This window comes from Mus caroli, unplaced genomic scaffold, assembly GCF_978045245.1.
Source record: "Mus caroli unplaced genomic scaffold, Mus_caroli_1 scaffold_11, whole genome shotgun sequence".
NCBI classification, from domain to species: Eukaryota; Metazoa; Chordata; class Mammalia; order Rodentia; family Muridae; genus Mus; species Mus caroli.
The window spans coordinates 106,016,738-106,039,582 of NW_028227266.1; the positions used below are offsets into that span (position 1 = coordinate 106,016,738).

General features: G+C 40.7%; 2 protein-coding genes across 4 annotated transcripts in view; one reads left to right on the forward strand and one right to left on the reverse strand.

The window, feature by feature from the left end:
* The window catches only part of Dock3 (dedicator of cytokinesis 3), a 296,390-nt gene extending 273,854 nt beyond the window's left edge, over nucleotides 1-22,536 (reverse strand). For all 3 annotated transcript variants that reach the window (XM_021171370.3, XM_085827985.1, XM_085827986.1), the window contains exon 1: nucleotides 22,144-22,536. In XM_021171370.3, coding sequence (XP_021027029.1) covers nucleotides 22,144-22,180 — 37 coding nt within the window. In that variant the 5' untranslated portion in view covers nucleotides 22,181-22,536. The remainder of the gene's footprint in view (nucleotides 1-22,143) is intronic.
* On the forward strand, nucleotides 2,540-3,856 carry LOC110301120 (protein S-Myc-like). The gene has a single exon (XM_021171371.2). The coding sequence runs from the start codon at nucleotides 2,540-2,542 to the stop codon at nucleotides 3,854-3,856; it is 1,317 nt and encodes a 438-aa protein (XP_021027030.2).
* Nucleotides 22,537-22,845: the final 309 nt, after the last annotated feature.

Sequence of the window (22,845 nt, forward strand, 5' to 3'; positions counted from 1 at the left end):
CATCTTATCAAAAGCAATCTACACATTCAACTCAATCTTCATCAAAATTCACAGGCACTTAGCACAGGTAGTAAGATCAACAGTTAATAAATGAGACTTCATGAAATTGAAAAGCTTCTCTCTGTGAGGCAAAGGGCATGTCAGTTGGACAAAACAGCAGCCTACAGAATGAGAAAAGATTTTTCTAAGTAAAAAGGTGAGGTATAAGAAGAAACCCCCCGGGGGCTGGTGAGATGGCTCAGTAGGTAAGAGCGCCCGACTGCTCTTCCGAAGGTCCGAAGTTCAAATCCCAGCAACCACATGGTGGCTCACAACCACCCGTAATGAGATCTGATGCCCCCTTCTGGTACATCTGAAGACAGCTACAGTGTACTTACATATAATAAATAAATAAATACATCTTTAAAAAAAAAAAAAAAAAAGCCGGGCGTGGTGGCGCATGCCTTTAATCCCAGCACTCGGGAGGCAGAGGCAGGCGGATTTCTGAGTTCGAGGCCAGCCTAGTCTACAAAGTGAGTTCCAGGACAGCCAGGGCTACACAGAGAAACCCTGTCTCGAAAAACCAAAAAAAAAAAAAAGAAGAAACCCCCCACTTCTGACACATGACCTCTGATTTCCTTTCTTCACAGCCTCTGCCTTGATGTCTGCCTCTGTTGTTGGGACCTAAATTTTCCTCAAAACCCCTGCCATGTTGTTACCTACCTATTTGTCTATGGCATAGTAACTCTACTAATAAATTTCTTACACCCAACAATCAGTCTCAGTGCCCCCTTGAACACATATCAGAGTTCATCACTGCACAATGATGTTAATTGTTACTGGTTGTTTTGCATATATATTACATACTGTTTCTATGATACAAAACAAGAAAACACTTTACAGAGATGGGAACTTCTGAAATAGAATTGTTAATGACACTAGCCTTCCTAGGATTTATGTTTGTGTATTCCTAATTGTATCATGACTCTTCACTTCAACAAAGGCAATCAGACAGGCCCTAAGACTGGGAACTCCAAGCAGTACCTTTTGATAATTAAGAGATATTGAACATTGGTAAATCTATAAGCAAATACTTCATTTTCAAATCAGGTTTATTTTTGTTGGTTGTTATCACAAAGCTTTATAACTTCTGAACACACTAATTCTGAAAAAGTACTTGATCATCCTGACAGTCATGTTTAATAAAGATTTATTATTAACATTCCACAGAAGTGCAACTTCTGACAAAGAAACTTAACAATATGTTTGCAGTATCCACAAGACAAGCAGACTAGACTTAAGGATTGCCTGACACAGTTGTTTGTTTGCTTTTTTTAAATTGGCTGTAAAGGATTTATTGGCATTGGTTTCTTTTCTTAACATCTGTAATTTATTTCCCCCAATATGAGGTCAAATCGCACCAGAGGAGACAAACCTTGTCATATCAACATGAAAAAAAAAAGATCAAACTATCAAATAGTTCATGCTTTCCGAGACAAGGGAGAGAGTTATCAGAATTGAAATGAAGTCACACTGGGCATAGTGACACTTGCCTTTAATCTCAGCCCTTGGGAAGCCAAGTACCTGAAAGAGATTTACAACTTGCTGCCAGACCACTTTACAGAAGAGAAAATGATGGGTCAGTGGTGGGTGGGACAGCATCTTTACAGGAACTACTCAAATATCCATAAAACACTGGGCCTCTTCTGACACCTACACCTGTGTCAGAACACAAAAGATAGATCACTGGAGTTCTCTGTCTCTCTTCCCAATGTGGCCACATTGAATAATTCCTCTTTTTCTGCTTGTCGCCATTAATCTGGCTACTCTGATTGTTATATTAAAAATAGGAAGCTGTTGGTGCAAACTGTGACTCTAAGTCTGATAACATAGACAGGAAGATTGCTGAGTTCAAGCTAGTTTGGGAAATATAGCGAAATCTTATCAAAAAGAAAAGGACTATGCTTCAAGACCTCCATGCCAAGGTCCAGGTCGGAAACTTCTATCTCCCAGCCTCAAGATCTGGATCACAGGAATTTGTTTCCTTGTAATGGCTATTCCTGGTTGTCAACTTGACTATATCTGGAATGAATCACAATCCATAATTGGAGGGCTCACCTATGATCCAGATCTTGAGGCTGGAAGACACAAGTTTCTGACCTGGATCTTGGCATGGAGTTCTTGAGGTACAGTGGCCATGAAAAGCTTAGGCTCAGACAAGGTAGTATACACCTTTAATCCCAGGAGACTGGGGCAAGAAGCTCTCTAAATTCAAGGTCAGCATGGAACAAAGCAAGTCCCAGATCTGGGTGTGGTGGTACACACCTTTAATCTGGGCCACACTTCTGCTGGAGGCCTACATTAGGACATTGGAAGAAGGAAGATTCACTTCTTTTTTGCCTGCTTGTACTTACTAGCCAGCACATCCGTTGGAACCGACTTCTAAAGAAGACCAGCTGAAACAACTAGCCTCATGGGACTGAGTAACTACTAGATTCTTGGACTTCCCATTCTCAGCTGACCACTGTTGGGTTAACTGGACTACAGACTGTGGAGAAGAATGGATACATCCACCATGCCTGGAATGGTCTGCAAGAACTCAGACCTGGAATTTGACTTGCTGAAACCCTGCTTCTACCTGGAAGAAGATGACATCTACTTTGGTGGTCACAACTCTACACCTCCAGGGGAGGACACCCGGAAGAAGTCTGAATTGTTGCTCACCCCACAATTGTCACCTGGATGTGCCTTGGCAGAGCACAGCCTGGAGCCCGTGAACGCTGGTGAGCCCTGGACAACAGAAACGCTGCTGCCTGAGGTCGACTTATGGAGTAATCCCGCCGAGGAGGAAGTTCTCGGACTGGGAGGACTCCGCAGCTGCACTAGCAACCCAATCATCCTTCAGGACTGCACCCGTGAGAAGCCAGAGAGTGTGGTGAGTGAGAAGCTGCCAAGAGGCTACGGGTCCCTGGCCCTCGGCACAGGCACCTTGGCCCCCAGAGCAGCAGCCGCCACCGCCAGCTGTGCTGTCTGCGCGCTCAGTGAGACAGCAGGTATGGGGTGTGGGAAGACAGCCTGGCTCACAGAGGTCTCCCATCTGGACTCGGATTATGTGGACCCTGCTGTGGTCTTTTTCCCAGAGAATAAGCGGGAGCCTATGCCTGTACCCACCATCCCCACCAGCACCGGCGAAGCGATAAGCCTTGGTGACCACCAAGGGCTCAGCAGTTCCCTAGAGGACTTCCTGAGCAACTCAGGTTCTGTAGAGGAAGGCGGAAAGGAAATCTATGCGGACATGCTGGAGGAGACACAGTTCTCCAAAAGTGTCACCAGGCTCCCCACCGCAGCGCATTCGGAGAACGCAGCGCTGAGTCCCGGATGCACGCAGTCCAGTGAGCTGATCCTCAAGCACTGCGACCTCATTCGAGAGCAACACAACTATGCCGCTCCACCGTTGCCCTACTTGGACAGGGAGGACCCGCGGCCTCAGAAGAAGCCCAGGAGCCACGCTTCGCTAGGGCCCCTCAAACGCGTCCTCTGGCCAAAGGCTCAGAGATTGGGATCCCAGAACAACTCAGACTTGGAGGACATCGAGCACCACCGCAACCACAACAGGACGGAGTGCCAACGCCGCAACCACAACAGAACGGAGCGCCAACGCCGTGACATTATGCGTTCCAGTTTCCTGAACCTTAAGGACCTTGTGCCTGAACTGGCGCACAATAAGAAGGTTGCCAATGTGGTCATCCTGAAAAAAGCCACTGAGTACATCCACACTCTGCAGGCTGATGAGTTCAAGCTCCTGGTGGAAAGGAAGAAACTGTATGAAAGACAACAGCAACTGCTAGAGAAAATCAAACAATCTGCTGTGTGCTAAATGTTTCTAAAATATTCAGTCACATGTTAACTTGAAAAAAAGCTATTGGGCTGGCAAGATGGCTCAGTGGTTAAGAGCACCAACTGCTATTCCGAAGGTCCCAAGTTCAAATCCCAGCAACCACATGGTGGCTCACAACCATCTGTAATGAAATCTGATGCCCTCTTCTGGAGTATCTGAGGACAGCTACAGTGTACTTACATATAATAAATAAATAAATAAATAAATCTTTTTAAAAAAAAAAAAAAAGCTATTGTGTTGACATTAAGAATGCTTTACCGCCGGGCAGTGGTGGTGCACACCTTTAATCTCAGCACTTGGGAAACACAGGACAGCCAGGGCTACACAGAGAAACCCTGTCTCAAAAAAACAATAACAACAACAACAAAAGAATGCTTACCTTCATAATGGTCCCTTGTTAAGTTTGGATCTGAATAGGAGCAAGTCATTGAGTTCTAGAGATACCTTGGAAAGCCCAGACATTGGACGCTGCTAGGTGATTTCTTTCTTTCCTCTAACCTCAGTGAATGCTCCATCCTGGCCATGAATGTTCAGGACAGTTGGGAAACTTTGCAGGGTATTGAAGTTAGGTTTACTACAAGTTTCCAGAGCCACTCCTCCTTTTTACAAGAGTGACTAGATTCCAATAGATGCTACAAAAGGGGTTTGGCATTTGATATCTATAGGGGAACATTTTTATAAATTCCATTGATTGACCCACCAAGAGATCAGTATTATACTGGAAGTTCACTCCTAAGTATACCTCATTGTAATAATATATCAATGTTTGAGGAGCATGTTTTTGTATATAGATATATTTTCAATTTCCGATATGTGCTGTACTAATTCTTACCCTGTGTATTTTTGTATGATACTGATCTGTAACTAAATTTGATACTTATGTTTTCATATGAAAATGAATGGTGAAAAGTTTTAGTACATATTTATCATTTTGAATTAAGAAAATTTTAAAGAAATTATGTATGTGTGTGTATATATATACATACATATATACATATGTTCCTTTTTTCCAAGTCCATATCTTCCTGGTATTATATTTGTTCATATGTGATGTATAGAAATGATTGAACTCAAAGTTGTATGTTTAATTTCTACAAAATATGTGCTCTTTGAAATACCACATGTTTTATGAAATAAAAAAAAAGAAAAAGAAGTCATGTAGTGGCTCTGCACACCTTTAACAGCACTTGGGAGGCAGAGACAGGAGGATCCCTATGTGTTCCTTCTCTCAATATCATATGGGGCTCTTCTTTCTTTATTTCTTCCTTTCTTTTTTGGGAGGGGAGAATTTATTTTGTTTGATTGTTTGTTTGTTTGTTTGTTTGTTTTTTCAGACAGGGTTTCTTTCTGTTCCCTGGCTGTCCGGGAACTCACTCTGTAGACCTGCCTCTGCCTCTGCCTTCTGAGTGCTGGGATTAAAAGCACACATCACAGTCAAGCCTCACAAGTCCTAAAAATTGCCATCCAAGATTAGTATAACCAGCAAAGTTATCACTTAGAACTGATGGAGAAATAAAGTACTCTCACAAACAGCAGTAAGGCAGTTCAAGACTAACAAGTTAGCACTGCAAGATTCTTAAAGGAAAAGCTATGCACAGAGAAGGAAAGCCAGTTTCAATCACAGCATGAAGGAAAGAATAAACTTAATGAGAGATAAAGAGGAAGGAATCTATTATGTCCAACACGGTCAACCAATAAACTCCTAGTACTAATGAGGGGAGAAAGAAAACCAAAAAGCAAGCCAACAAAATTATAAAAATTAGTAAATATCTTTCAATAATAACCCTTAATATAAATGGCCTCAATTTACCAATGAAGATTAGATGGCTACATTAAAAACAAGACCCAACTAACTGGTACCACCAAGAACCATGTATTACTGGTGTGACAGTTTGAATGAGAATGCTCCTCAAAGGCTCATATAAACATTTGAATGTTTGCTCCTCAGTTGGTGGAACTATTTTGGAAGGATTAAAAGTATAGCCTTGTTGTAGAAGTTGGGTCCCTGGGAGTGGACTTTGAGGTTCCAAAGCCCATGATAAACCCAGTATGAGTGAGCAAGGAGTGAGAGAGAGAATGGAGAGGGAGGGGAAGAGAGGGAGATCCTATGTCTTCCTCTCTCTCCGCCTTCTGCCTGCACATCAGGATGTAAAGCTTTCAGCTACTGCTCCACTGCAATGTCTGTCTGCTTCCTGCCATGATGATCATGGATAAACCCTCTAAAATTGTAAGCAAGACACCAATTAAATGCTTTCTTTTATAAGAGTTGTCTTGGTGATAGTGTCTTGGTGATAGTGTTTTTTTGGTTGGTTGGTTTGGTTTGGTTTGGTTTTCGAGACAGGGTTTCTCTGTGTAGCCCTGGCTGGCTGTCCTGGAACTCACTCTGTAGACCAGGCTGGCCTCAAACACAGAAATCCACCGGTAATAGTGTCTCTTAACAGCAATAGAAAAGTAACTAAGACAACTGGTAAAGACACCCACTATGGCTGGGCAGTGGTGGCACATGCCTTTAGGTGGATTTCTGAGTTCGAGGCCAGCCTGGTCTACAGAGTGAGTTCCAGGACAGCCAGGGCTACACAGAGAAACCCTGTCTCGAAGAAAGAAAAAAAAAGGCACCCACTATGTACAAAATACACTTATCAGAAGTCCATAGTATCTTCTTTAAAAATAGTCTTCATTCTAGTCCATAAAGCTGGCCTTTAACTCACAGATATCTGCCTCCTCTATCTTGGGATGCTGGGTTAATCTTACTAAGCATGCTACAATGCCTAGTCTTAAAAGTGTGTGTGTAGATAAGGGACTAATATCCAATATATATATAAAGAACTCAAGAAGGTGGACTCCAGAAAATCAAATAACCCATTAAAAAATGGGGCTCAGAACTGAACAAAGAATTCTCACCTGAGGAATACCGAATGGCTGAGAAGCACCTGAAAAAATGTTCAACATCCTTAATCATCAGGGAAATGCAAATCAAAACAACCCTGAGATTCCACCTCACACCAGTCAGAATGGCTAAGATCAAAAATTCAGGTGACAGCAGATGCTGGCGAGGATGTGGAGAAAGAGGAACACTCCTCCATTGTTGGTGGGATTGCAAGCTTGTACAACCACTCTGGAAATCAGTCTGGCGGTTCCTCAGAAAATTGGACATAGTACTACCGGAGGATCCAGCAATACCTCTCCTGGGCATATATCCAGAAGATGTCCCAACCGGTAAGAAGGACACATGCTCCACTATGTTCATAGCAGCCTTATTTATAATAGCCAGAAGCTGGAAAGAACCCAGATGCCCCTCAACAGAGGAATGGATACAGAAAATATGGTACATTTACACAATGGAGTACTACTCAGCTATTAAAAAAATGAATTTATGAAATTCCTAGCCAAATGGATGGACCTGGAGGGCATCATCTTGAGTGAGGTAACACAAAGGAACTCACACAATATGTATTCACTGATAAGTGGATATTAGCCCAAAACTTAGGATACCCAAGATATAAGATACAATTTGCTAAACGCATGAAACTCAAGAAGAATGAAGACCAAAGTGTGGACACTGTGCCCCTTCTTAGAATTGGGAACAAAACACCCATGGAAGGAGTTACAGAGACAAAGTTTGGAGCTGTGATGAAAGGATGGACCATCTAGAGACTGCCATATCCAGGGATCCATCCCATAATCAGCTTCCAAACGCTGACACCATTGCATACACTAGCAAGATTTTGCTGAAAGGACCCAGATATAGCTCTCTCTTGTGAAACTATGCCGGGGCCAAACAAACACAGAAGTGGATGCTCACTGTCAGCTATTGGATGTATCACAGGGCTCCCAATGGAGAAGCTAGAGAAAGTACCCAAGGAGCTAAAGGGAACTGCAACCCTATAGTTGGAACAACATGATGAACTAACCAGTACCCCGGAGCTCTTGTCTCTAGCTGCATATGTAGCAGAAGATGGCCTAGTCAGCCATCACTGGAAAGAGAGGCCCATTGGACTTGCAAATTTTATATGCCCCAATACAGGGGAATGCCAGGGCGAAAAGAATGGGAATGGGTGGGTAGGGAAGTGTGGGGGGGTATGGGGGACTTTTGGGATAGCATTGGAAATGTAATTGAGGAAAATATGTAATAAAATAAATAAATAATAATAATCAAAAAATCAAAAAAAAAAGAAAGGAAGGAAAGGGAGGAAATTTCTGGGTTTCTTTTTTTTTTTTCATTAAAAAAAAGTTAAAGTAAGAAAAAAAAAGTGTGTGTGTGTGTGTGTGTGTGTGTGTGTTTTGTATGAGTGTTTCATCTGCAATGCATGTGTGTGAACCACATATATGCAGTGCCCAGAGACCAGAAAAAGGCATCAGATCCCCTAAAAATGGAGTTATAGAGAGTTGTGAAAGAACCAAACCCAGGACCTCTGCAAGAGCAACAAGTGAACAAATCATCTCTGCACTCCTTTAAAGCATGTCTTAACAAATTTAAAAGGTTCAAAATAATGAGTGTTTATTCAGGTAATTGAAGAAAACAAGAAACCAATAGTAAGAGAAATTACAGAAAATAATCTAATATTTGAAGATTTAACAATATACTCTTGAATGGCCAGTGGGTCACTGAAGACAGCAGAAGGAATATAAAATTCCCATAATTGGAGACTAGAGAGATGGTTCAGTGGTTAAGAGCACATACTACTCTTATAGTTGGACTCAAGTGTGGCTTCCAGTACCCATTTCAGGCAGCTCACATTCACCTCTAGCTCCAGTAGGATCCTCTAGCATTTGTGGGCATTACACACACATACATGCATACACACACACACACATACACACATACACACATGTACATACATACATGCATGCAACATACATACACAATGTACATACATACATGTACACACATGTACATACACACATATACACATATACACACAAATATACACACACATATATACACAAACTTACTTTAAAAATAAAACAAACTTTTTTATAATTTAGGTGAAATAGACAGGTCAGCAGGGAAAGGTGCTTGCCATCAAGCCTGACAAGGGATAAGTTTGATCCCTGGAATGTTCACGGTAGAAAGGGAGAACCAACTCCCTTAAACAGTCTTCCACATATACACCATAGCAGATGCATATCCACAAACATATACACACCCACAAGTGTAGTGGGTTTGACCTAATACTGTTAAAAGTCCACAAGTCCACACATAAGACACTGAAGGACCCTGCCCCAAGCTGATTCTGATTAGTAAATAAAGATGCTGACAGCCAATGGATGCGCAGGGAAAACTGAGATAGGACTTAGGATTCCTAGGCTTGGAACTGAAGGAGGAAGAGGAGGAGAAGAGGAGGAGGAGGAAGAGAAGGAGGGGAAGAACGAGGAGGAGGAAGAGGAGGAGAAGGAGGAGGAGGAGGGGGGGAGGAGGAGGAGGGGGAGGAGGAGGAGAAGGAGAAGGAAGAGATCTGCCATGCTGGGAGTAGGAAGAAAGGGAGACACCATACCTGAGAAGGTATAGGACAGGAAGGCATGTAGCGTCCATGTAGGAGCCAGAATTGTGCTGCCCCAGAAGGCTACCCACCTGGGTCCAGGGTAGCCAAGGTAGAATATAGAATGTAGTAAATGATAAGTCAGGATTATTGGAAGAAGGCGGATTGGCTACGTGGACATTAGGAAGTATCCCAGCCATTAAGCTGTTTTAAGCATATCAAAATATAAAGGCTGTGTGTGTACTTTCATTCAGGAATGTAAACCATTGGAACAGGTAGCAGGAACATGCTCTTGGGACTTATTTAATTATTTTAATACTACACATAAAAGCAAGTAAATATAAAATATTTTTATTTACTAAGAATTACAGGAAACAAAAAAGTATCTACACAAATACAAGATATGAACGTGGATTTCAACAAAGAGACAGAAACATTAGAAAAGTCTTACTGATGTGTTTTAAAAGTTCAGTAAGACAAAAACCTTCCAAGAGAATAGATCAAGTGGAAAACAGTATCAAATATCAGGGCTTGGGACAAGTAAGAAGAGCTACAGCATTCAAATACCAGCAAATATTAAAATTAGTAACAAAGTATGAACCAAACATGTGAGATCTACAGGACACTATTTAAAAAGCCAAATCTATAACTCATAGATATTGAAGGAGAATGCATAAAAACACACTGAATAAAATCATTTGCAGTAAACTTTCCAAACTTAGGGAAAGAAATATATATCCAGACCTAAGAGGCATTTAGAATACTAAATGAGACTAGAAAATAATCTCCCATGCTATATTACTGCTAAAACACTACAAGTCACTTTTCTAATTGTTTTGACAGCATATCTGACACAACCAGCTGCAGGCAATATGTCAATTTGACACAGTGTAGAACTACCTGGTCAGACAATCTGAGAGGCTGCCTGCATTGCTGTGGGGATGTCTGTGGTGGATTGTCTTAATTAGTTTGATGTGGGAAGATCCAGCACACTATGAGTGGCATTCTTCCCTAGGCAGGGAGTCATGAACTGTTTCTGAATGGAGAAATTGAATTAAGCATAAGCAAGCAGGTAGCATGTGTGTATAGTCATTTCTCCTGTTCTTGACAGGAAATGTGAGGTAAATTTCTGCTACTTGACTTTTTCAAAATAATAGATTGTACGCTACAATAAACCCTTTCTCCACTAAGTTTTCTCTTGGAGAATTTTATTGTACCAACAAATAAAACAAGAATACAAACTTAAGGAAGAAGTCACTCAGGTTTACAGTTTGAGAGTATGGCCCACCACTTCAGGAAAATCATGATCACAAGGCAACTGGTACATTGTATCTGCAGTCAAGAAGCAGAGACACATCAAAGCTGAAATCCACCACATTTTCCTCTTTTTATTTGGTCTAAGAACCCAGTCCATGAAATGGCACTACACACAATCAAGAGTATGTCTTCCTACCTCCAGTTACTCAACCTACAAACTCCCTCAAACACAGCCCAGAGTTTTATCTCCAAAGTAATTCTGTTAATAGTAATAGTGTTAAAACAACAAACAGTATTAGCCATCAAATGAAGTTTACTGAATGAAAACTGCAAGAGAGACAGACACACCAACAAAGATATCAAAGTGAACCTTCAAAGTATCAGCACATTTCTCAAAGAAACCCAAAAGCCAAAAGGGCATAAGAGGACACATTTTAACCTCTGAATGACAGACAGTAACTGTCAACCCAGATTACTATATCCAGTGAAGCTATTCTTCATCACCAAAAGAGATAGGAAAAACTTTTGCATAATAATTACAAACTAAAAAAAAAATTCATGACAACTAAGCTAGCATTACAGAAGACACTAAAGGAATCCTATACACAAAAGAGAAAGGTAAACACAGTCATGATACTATGGGGAGCAGAAGGGATGTGCTAGAGTCATAAATAAGGCAATGAAGATAAGGAAAGTAGTAAATAGTCCTAAAACAAGATCACAGGAATGAATGCATACCTTTCAATAGAAACCCTAAATGTTAATGTTCCTAACTCTGCAACCAAAAGGCACAAACAGAATAGATTTTTAAAAAACAGGTTCCATTAACACACCCCTTTAATCCAAGCACTTGGGATGGATAGGGAAGTGGATCTCCAGTTCAAGACCTGCCTGGCCCATATGGTGAAATAAAATTTATAAACAAACAGAGATCCATCTAAGTGTTGTCTGCAAGAAATATACCTCACTGGCAAAGTCAAACAGCCTGGGGGTAAATGGAAAAAATAATATCTAAACAAATAGCACTTACAAAAGTAAGTAGGTATAGCAATTCTAGTATCTGACAAAATATTTCAAATTAAAATTAGAAAAAAAAACTAGAAAGGTATTTTTCTAAAAGATCACTTTATACTAATTCAGACAACAATCTATCAAGAGGTCAATTTCAAACATATATGCAGTGAATATTGATGAACCCAATTTCATAAAACTACTACTACTAGATATAAAGTCACAGATTAATCTTAACATAATAATAAGTGATGTTAATACATCATTCTAATAATTAGACAGGTCTGCCTGATTAAAAAAATCTGAGTTAAGTGATATCATAGGTCAAATAGACCTACCAGACATCTCATAAGCTTTCTATCATCACATAGAAATTTCTCTAAAATAGACCATATAATAGAATACAAAGCAAGTCTTAACAAATACAAAAAAAAAAAACCTTCTTATATTCTATCTGACCATAATAAAATAAAACTAGAATCAATGACAAGAGAAATGGAACATTCACAATCTCACAGAGATTAAATGACACGCTACTAAATGAAGAATGGCTCTTTAAAAAAAAAAAAAAAAAGTCAAGAAGAAAACAGAAGGCTAGAAAGATGACTCAGTTAGTAAAGTGCCTGCCACTCAAGCACAAGCCCTGAGTTTGGATACTCAGATACATGTAAGAAGCTGAGCGTGGAGCAAGTGCAATCACAGCTTTGGGAGACAGGGACAGAAATAGACAGAACTCATATATCACTAGCCAGCCAGCCTACCTGACCTGATAAACTTCAAGTTCAGCAAACTCTTTCTCCAAAGGAAAGACTGATTAAGCAAGAGATTGTGGTGGAAGAAAAGACTAGCTCCACAAGTAGTGCTTTGACTTCAAATTAATTGTGGGTGTGTAAAACAGTATGGTCCTAAAGTTATTTTAAATGAATATTTACACATACTTTTTTTTAAAGACTAGAAAGATACGTCATTATGTCAGCTAGAGTTATATCTGTGTAAAAAAATGTTTAATTTCTTTTTGTCTGTTTTTCCATATTTAATATTTCTATAATTAATGTATCTCATATAATAAGAAAAATGAATACAGAAAAATAAACATCAAATGAATTCAACATGCTAAAGTATTTAAGAGTAAACTAAAATACATTAAGTTTTGGAGAAACTTCAACCAAAATAGACAAAATATCTTTGTTGTGCTTTTAAAGGTGGAAAAGCCACTCATACAAAACATAGAATTCCCTAAAGATGCTGGACAAAAAAGTAATGAGGAAAGTCAAATTATATTACAGTTACCTGATTTATGATTTCCTAATCACTGCTGCAATAATTGCAATTCAAGGTAAGATGAATTGCTACTAGAATCCTTAGGCTCCTACCCAAAATTAGTCATTTGAACTCAGCCATAAGCAGGAAATCCCTAACGGGCTCAAGAAAGAAAACGGTCAAGCACAAACACATATTCACAATGTCACATACCTAAAAACCATATTAGACTCACAGACTGCCTTCAAAAAACAGCCCCAATATTGAATAAATAAGTAAGTAAATAGATAATAAAAAACATTAAGAAAGTTCCTATCCAAAAGCTTCTAAGTCACCTGTGGCAAAGAAATGCAACTAAGCATATGATAAATGAGTAAGGACATATCGGAAGCAGCACTTATTTACATCAGAAGGGCAAAGAGATGACATCTGAGCTTGTTCAGCTGGCATTCCCCAAGCAGGAAATGGTAGCCATAGAATCCTAGTCATATTATAACCTGAACAAACCAAAAAGGTGAAAAATTAAGGTCTTTCTGAATAGGAGTATATCAAGAACATAGGTATATTATAATCAACAAATATCAGAGATATATTAGCTTCTAGGCATAGGCAGGGCAGAAGACATCCAGAGGCCCTCATCCTATAACAGTCTATGCACTATGATGAGAGGGAACTGGAGACACAAGAGTGTTAAAGAACAGCCTGATGTGAATACCCCACACTGCCTGCACTGCACTTAACACTGATGTCAAGGTGATGTCCTGGCCCATCTGTGTTGATGTCCATGGCCCATGTTACCACCAAAGGCCAGTACAGTACAGATGGCAAGAGGCAGGTGGGAGAGCTAGCCCCACCCCTTGGCAGCTGGGGCACTAGAGTGAGCTGGCCCTGTCCCTCACCAGAGCAGTGCTGGAAAGCTAACTCTAATGGCACAGGCACAGGAGAGCCTGTAGGCTGACCAACTCAGCTACTCCACCTCTTTCCCCACCTCAAGGACTTTGAGTTGGTCCACCCTAACATCTCCCCCATCCATGAACTGCTGGAGCTCATGAAGGGGCTAATCCTGCAGAACCAAAGCTGCAGGATCTCCATGATGCAGGACAACAGCAGGATATCCAAGAAGAGTGCTGGTGAGAATCCAGTATTGACAGTGTAGCAGAAGCCACAGGGCTTAAACAAGACCATTGATTTACTGCAATGAGCATTTGCAAGTAAAGCCGTTTGGGCAAAGGGGGGGGGGGGTACTATGTGATACACCATGACATATCAGAGCTTCCATGGTGAGATTTTGTTCTTGTTTTTGTTTTCTTTTAGGAGGCATGTTACAAGGGCAGAGGGAGAATATGAAGAAATGGAGAGATGAGTGGGATTGGGATGCATGATGTGAAATTCACAAAGAATAAAAAGTATACATATATATATATATATACATATATATATATATATATATATATACACACATGTATGTATGTATGTATGTATATATTCTAAACAGAAAAGATTTTATTTTAATCACAATCTTGAAACTTTCAGCCCATGTTTGGGCCGATGAAACCAGTGCTCTCAAGAAGCAGGAGCACACAGCACAGCAAATTCACCCAAACCAGGAAACAAGAAACAAAGAAAGCAGCAACTAAATTCCCACTATTCTTTTCAAGGATACACCCCCAATAGCCAGAGGACTCTTACAAAGTCTTGCATTTACCATTTCCCAATAGCCCAAGCTAGGGGCCATCTTTTAACACATAGGCCTTGAAAACAGGAATATTCCAAGTCCAAACTATAGTAATTTGGGATTTGGAAAGAATATCAGAAACAAAAGACAATAAAATTTTAGATTACAATTCCTCCTATGTATGAAGATGAAAATGGGCCTAACCTCTTTTCAATACTGACATTTCTTTGACACACACTGTAACGACATTTTTCTTCCACAGACCACGATCTGGAACCTGCCCTAATCTCAAACACAATCAGGTTCACAAAGATGGTACTGTCATGAACTATTCATCCAGATAATTTGCATTCAAAATATAACACACCCATAATACAATTTTATATACTAAATACCTCCCTCTAGTATTTATTGAAAATTAAATATTGTCTTTTTAATACTTTTATTAGCTATCTGAAAAAAGACAAGCCACTTGCATAACAAAATCTTATTACTTGTATAGATAAATGATCAAGGAAAGATATGTAAAATCACAAACTTAAGCTTCAAAAGTATTTGAGAGGTTGAACTGATAAGCCAAATACAGTAACTTAAATGAGATGAAATAATTATTTTAAAAGAACATTTAACATCTTTGCTTGAGATTATGTATAAACTCGGAATTTATTTTGATTTTGGTTCAAATGAAGTGAGTCCTAGAGTTAAGCTGGTTATAAGTTCAATATGAACAATATGGAACAGTGTCTCAAAAGTCACCAAAAATCAAATATAATGCCACACCAACAAAGTGTTCAATTTAATTCTCAAGTACAGGCATGAACCATTCCATATCCTGACAGTGAGCTCTACCTTTCAAGAACATTGAGTTAACTGTGGCACAATCCCTACTTTTAAGAGTTTATAAAAGCCAGGTAGTGGTGGTGCACGCCTTTAATCCCAGCACTTGGGAGGCAGAGGCAGGCAGATCTCTGAGTTTGAGGTCATTCTGGTCTACAGAGTGAGTTCCAGGACAGCAAGGGCTACACAGAGAAACCCTGTCTCAAAAAACAAACAAACAAACAGTTCATAAAATAGGTAGGTGGTGCATGCCTTTAATCCCAGCACTCAGTAGAGATAAGCAGATCTGTGAGTTTGAGGCCAGCCTAACCTAAATAGTGAGTTCCAGGCCAGCCAAGGCCACAGAGAAACCCTTTCTCAAAAACCAAAGATAGATAGATAGATAGATAGATAGATAGATAGATAGATAGATAGATAGATAGATATAATAAAACAAACAAAGGTTATAAATAGTTTTTCAGATTTAGTTTTTATTTCATGTGTATGGGTATTTTTGCCTGCCTGTGTGTTACTATGATGCACATATAAACTGCCTGAGGAAGTCAGCATCCCTGGAACGTAAGTTATAGATTGTTGTTAGCCACCATGTGAGTGCTGGGAATTAAACCTGGGTCCTCTAGAAGAGCAACCAGTACTCTTAGTCACTAAACTCTCTCTCAAACCACAAGGAAACACTGTTGTTGTTGTTGTTGTTGTTGTTGTTGTTTGTGGTTGTTTGGTATAACTATGAGTTACAAACAACAGTAAGTTACCACCAATATGTTCAAATTTTTTATTACATTCTTATTTATTCTGTGCACAAGTGTGTCTGAGCACAAGTGTGTCTGAGCACATGTGTGCTATAACATGTGTGAGAAGTCAGAGGACAACTTGCAGGGTTGGTTCTTTCCTTCCACGCGTGGCTCCTTTCTAGAGGTCAAACTACAGAACCTTAAGCTGTATTTTCTCTATGATCTGTTAAAGGCCAAAAACTGCACTAGTGTTGCTGGAGATAGCTCAATGGTTTAAGAGCACTAGCTACCCTCACATGGCAGCTCACATTCATCTCTAATTCCAGTCCCAAGGGATCTGATATCCTCTTATGGCCTCCCTGGACAGCAGGCATGCACATAATACACAGAAATATGAAGTTGGAATACCCATACACATATTTTTTAATTTTAAATTGACCTGGTGAAAGGTATAATCCAAGAAATTTATATGGAGGGAAAAACAAAGATGTATAGGAATGTACACGAAGTCATCAATTCTAGTTAGCAATAACGATATTCTAACCGGGCACTGGTGGTGCACACCTTCAATCCCAGCACTTGGAAGACAGAGCCAGGCAGATCTCTGTAGGCTTAAGACCAGCCTGGTCTATAGAGCAAGTTACAGGACTTCCAAGGCTATACAGAGAAACCCTGTCTTGGGGGTGGGAGGGAGAATACCCTTGTTGTTATTATTACAGCTGTGCAGTAATAATATGGGCTCCACTTGAGAAGGTCAAATACACAACTGGTAAAGATGCAGTACTACATCTATGTTTATCGTGCTGTAATTTTACCACAAATGTGAGTTCTCACTCACTAGCAAAAACACATAAATGAGTACTGAGAGAAGAGGAGGATAGTATGTGGAAGTAGGAGGTTGAGATTTTATAGCACTGTAGACAAACAGGAAAATGGGAAGTTTCTGAAAGACTCATTTCCCAACAAAGTCATTATCCTCACTAAAGTATCCTAATGTGTAATATAACAAGTACCTGGACCACTGCTAAAATAAGTGGTGACGTGTTTATGTATGTTTTAAAAATTAAAAAATGTCTTCAGAGACTATGTGCAAAAACTTTACAAAATATTGCTTCTCTACACATAATTTGTCTGGAGGGAAGTATACAAGAGACTTGAGAGCACAATCATAAATAGGCTTGTTCACTACGGTAAAATCATACCATTGGAAATAAATCCCTAATATAGCAGACCAACTGCTGTTTACATAGTAGGAATAATTTTAAACATTCTTACTATCAAAAATAAAGATACAAATTTCAGAAGATTCAGAAGCTATTGAAAGTTAATGTTCAACACCACTGTAGACACAGAGTGTGAATATGAGGAATTTCCAACCTCAATGGCTGTTCTTTTCAGACCCTCATGCTTTAGGATGTGTCTAAAGATGCTACATCTGGACTTGAAAAGATGGCTCAGAAATTAAGAGATGTGCTATTTTCCAAAGGACCTGGAGTTCAGATTCCCACACCCATGTCTAGCAGCTCACAAATGCCCAAGTTCCAGCTCTAGAGGTTCTGACACCTTCTTCTGCCCTCTGTGAACACTGGAACAAACTTGGCAGACACAAAAAACAGACATATAAATAAAAATTTTAAATGAAGTTACATTGAAAACATTACCATGTTTACAATATACTAACGTACTGTCTAATAGTGCATGATTAAATGATCTGTAAATATGAAGTCTACTAAATATTATTATATGTTAAATTTTCTATTAAGATATGAAGCTGACTATGGTAGCTCATGCACACTTGCTGCCCAACTACAGGGGAGCCCAAAAATTGGAGAATAACCTGAACAATGCAGCAAAACACCCATCCATACAAAGGGGAGACACAATCAATAAAATGTTTGTCCCACAAGCCTGTAAATATGAGTTCAGATCCTTAACACCCACACAAAAGCCAGACACAGTGGCACAGATCTGTAACACCCGTGCTGGAGTCAGGGATGAAGATGGAGATCTCTGGATACTCTCTGGCCAGTTAGCCAATCTAATTAAATCCTTGAGTTCCAAGCTCAACAAGAGAGACTATCTCAAAATATAAGACAGAATGCAATAGACTCCAAAGGGTTAACCACCATTTACACATATGCACATATATTACATATACCACACACAAACACAAAATTTAATTGATAATTCCATGCAGATTAGTTCCTGTTTGCTTTAGAAAATAAGAGTCAAGACAACTCTCTTTGGCTTAAAAAAGCTACTCAATGAATGTTTACTGACTCAATTTCTTTCCTCTATCCTAAATGTCTTTCTAAAAAAGAACAATAGGCTGGACATGGTGGCACACAACTTTAATCCCAGCAAGACAGACAAATCTCTTCGAGTTTTAGGCCAGCCTGGTCTACATAGTGAGCTCTAGGCCAGCTAAGAAGTGAAACCTTGTCGTTGTCATAATCATCACCACCACCACCATCATCATCACAACAATAAAGTAGCACTTAATATCATCTTCAAGGCATTATTAAAAATTTGCTTTCTGAACTCATGCCCTGTACCCATTATAAAAATAAATCATTATATTCATAAATGCAACAGTAATATTATGTCACCTTATACAATACCCAAGGTGGAGAAAATTCCTTAAATATATTTACCTAGTTTAAAATGAAGACTCTAGAGCAGTGGTTCTCAGCCTACGGGTTATGAACCCTTTTGGGGTAGAACAACCCTTTCACAGTGGTTTCCTAAGACTATCAGAAAATACACATATTTACAATATGATTCATAACAGTAGCAAAATTACAGTTATGAAGTAGCAACAAAAATCATTTTATAGCGGAGTCATAAACTGTATTAAAGGGTCACAGCATGAAGAAGGTTGAGGACCACTGCTCTAGATCTACATCTCAACTTTCAAGTTAGACTTACTGACAAATTCCATTCAAAGGCAAAGGATGTAATGAAAGAATCTGTAGAGCTGGCAAGGTAACTTAGCAGATAAAAATGACATTTGTTGCCCAAGGCTAACCTGAGTTTGGTCCATAGAATCCATGGTGGAAAGGAAGAACCAACTGGCAAAAGTTGTTTCCTATCACCATGGGACCTCAGACACACATATAACACACACACACACAGAGAACAATAATAAAATTTTTGTAAAAAAGAAGAATCTGTAGCTTAGAATTCTGAAATCTTGGCTTCAATTTTCAATTCAGCACTTACTAGTCAAATACTTCAGATCTGTCACTTTACTCCTCCTGCCTTAATGCTCAAGTAAAATTTTAAATGTTAACATTCTCTGCAAATATTAAACCAATGGTTATAAATTGTAGATTATATCCTTGTTTTTAAGAACAAATTAAAGTTCTGGATTTGCCTCAAAAAGAGGTATTGGTTCTCTCAGAGGTTTCAAAAACTGAGCTTCCCTCTTGTGACTGAAGGGTCATAAAATAACCTATGAAGCCACTATCTTCAGGCTACTCTAGTGACCAGTGAATTGACTCAAATTTTGTAGACAGTGGATCTTTCCCACCTCAGACTCCTCAGTACTACAGATCTTTTTTCCCTTTCTTTCCTTCTTTCATCCTTTCTTTCTTTCTTCCCTCCTTCTGATGCCTCCTCAAAATCCTGATCCTTGGATCTCCTGAATTCAAGGCGATATGAACCACACTAGGCTCTACCATAGACCTTTAGAAGTTAAATCTCTGTTAAATTCAGTGAGATGGCTCAGTGGGCTAAGTCACCTGCCAGCAAGTCTGATGACCTGAGTTCAATCCCCCAAACACACACGGTAAAGGGGAAAAAACCAAACTCCTCAAGGTGTTTTATGACCTTCACCTGCATGTCATAGTATGGGTACACCCATTCTCCACACCAACAAATAAATGAATGTTTACTTTTAGAAAGCTGAACTCAAAACATTTTCTTATAGAAACAGTAGTAATAGTTAAACTTTCAAGCTAGTCCTTAGCCTGAAATCAAACAAATGGAACTATTTAAAAAATCATTTTCATTGCCTTTTTATCATTATTAAGTACAATATTGAACATATCTTACAGATTGAATTAGATTTTAAGAAAACACCTAGGAGTGCGGCCCCTAAGTTTATGGAGGGGACAAAGTCCGGAGTTTTAAGCAATTTAACAAAAACTTTTAGACCATAGTAGGAAATGACAGTTGGAAAAAACTGTTGGAGAAATATCCAGTAGTTGCTTTTTATAAAAAAGAAAAGAAAAAAAGCATCAAAATTATACCAGACCATAGCTACAAAGAAACTGTTGTCAGAATAACAACAGGCATTTAAGATCTATGGTGTCTGCAATCCTATGCTCCTCTAAGGGGAATGACAATTTTTTCTAAAGCTAATCTCATTCCATCTGATTGCCTTGAATTACCAGTCTCAGAACTAACACGCCGTTATATAGTGTTATCACTGTCTAAGTATTAATGGGGAGATTAACATTTACAAACTACTTAGTGTGTACTTGTTTGGTTTTCACAACCCTGTAAGATATGTTAACACGAGCCCTCATTTACACGTTAAGAAAATTATTTACATAATTTTCCCAAAGCACCAGTAAAAAAAGAAGCCAGCACTCTGAATCCCACTACCAGCATTACTTGAGAGCTCCTCCCCAGAAGGAAAAAATGTATCAAGTACCACTGGACAGCTGACCACTTTCACACTGAGTGCTTGTTATTCTAATTAAGTAGTTCTGATAGCAGAAGAACCATCAACTCCTCATTTCACGGTAGCAACTTAGTATTCAAGGAATGCTTTAAATAGAAAAGGTAAAAGAGTCCCTAGGGGTGAATCCTGGCCTGTGCACCATTTCCTAATTCCTTTTCAAAAGACTCTAGAACTTGGGGTCTTTTTTACCAGGTCCTCTGTAGCATACATAGCTAATTACAAACTTTAGAATGTTAGTTTTCAGAAGATAGAGGGCCCCTCTGCTATAAACAGTATTTTTACATACCTTGCCTGATAGTATTACAAAACGATTGCACTTTACAAAACCACTGCAGTTTACAAAGTTTCTTTATAATCAATTATGAAGGAAATACTGATAGAACTGTTGCATTGATTGAAATAATAATTTGCCTTTAGGCAATATACTTCCTATAAATTTTCTAAAATTTTCCATTACAAGCTAAGAAAACAAAAAACCCTGCATACTCCACATTTTAAATATTTGTAACCAAATCCAATAGGTTATTTACAATGATGTAAAGTGGCTGGCCACGAAATACTAACATTGTTAAGGCAAAACACTCAGTCCCTTAAAAATTGAATATACTTTTTAAAGAAATGGAATATTAAAAGAAATCGTCAACCTTCGGGAGTTTCACCTAACAGTTTAAGAAGAAACTAAGGAGTATCGTTCTCATTTGAAAACAGATTTGTTTAAAAAACAAACAAACAAAACAAAAACAAAAACAAAAATGTCAGCAAAATGCACTAAACTTCAACAATGATGTATGTCCAAAACAATTCCCACAGTAGTAGAGGAACTATTTCTAACCCTTAAAGCAAAACAAAGATCTGCATCATTTTAGACTGAGCGAATGAGGTCAACGTTTTGCATCCTTTTTTGTAAGCTTCCAATCGGAAAATAAACAACCATCGGGCTCATCAACTTTGGTGCAGAAATTCATTAAAATCGAGGTTTTGACTGCTGGAAAAAGCAGTGTCTCAAGATGCATCTTCGCGGGTAAACTGTCCAGCGCCTCACATCACAAATCTCCCGCAACTGCCCCGGCCTTGCGGCCCCTCCCGCTCGCCCGCCCGCCCGCCCGCCGCACCTGCTGAGGCCGCACCGCCAGCGCCCCCTGCCGCCCTCCCGCACCCAGAGCCCCGGGCCCATCCCCGCGCTGGTACCGCACCCGCCCCGCGCCGAGGCCGCACAGTGTGCGGGCAGGGGCGGAGGAGCCGGGGCAGCAGCAACCGAGGCGGGGACCGGGACTCGGGCACGTGCCCCCGAGCCCCCGCCGCTGCCAGGCCCCAGCCTCACCTACCTACGCCGTATTTCTCCTCCTCCGTGGGGGTCCACATGGCCGGGCCGGGCGCAGCCCCGCGGGCGCGGCGGCTGGGTGACAGCGCGCAGGGGACGGCCGCAGGGGCGGCCGCGGGCCCGGCTGTGGCGCACCGCGAGGCAAGGCGGGGGCGGTCAGGCGGCGCGGGGCAGTAGGCGGCGCATCCCTCACAGGCCGTCCGGGATGCCACCGCCACCGCCGGATGCCACGTCCTGACCGACCGCGAGACTCCACGGGCGGCCGAGGAGCCCCTGGCGACGCGGGCGAGGGCTCACCACCTGTCCGTCGCCACCGTCCCCGCGCCGCCGTTCGGTCCCTCACAGCTCCGTCGCTGGCTTCCCGGCGCCGCCGCGGCTCGGATCGCCTCAGCGGGCTCGCGGGACGCCCGCGCATGCGCCGCTCCCTGGCGCGCGGGGGCTCGCAATACCCGGGCTCGCGCCGCCCGCCCGAGCCCGCGCGCGAATCCACGAGACGCCGCTGCGGGCCAGCGGAGGGAAATCTGCGAGAGGCGATTGGATAGCCCGGCCCGGGAGGCCAACTCCCTCCGCCCACCCAGAGCCTTTGGCTGCAGCTACCGCAGAACGGGGTCGTGGTCCTGCGTGAGGAAGGCCACGGTGTCTCGTGCCAGGCGTACCGAGATGGCCGCTCCCCCCCTTGTCAGAGAGAGAAGAACCAGTAAAAATG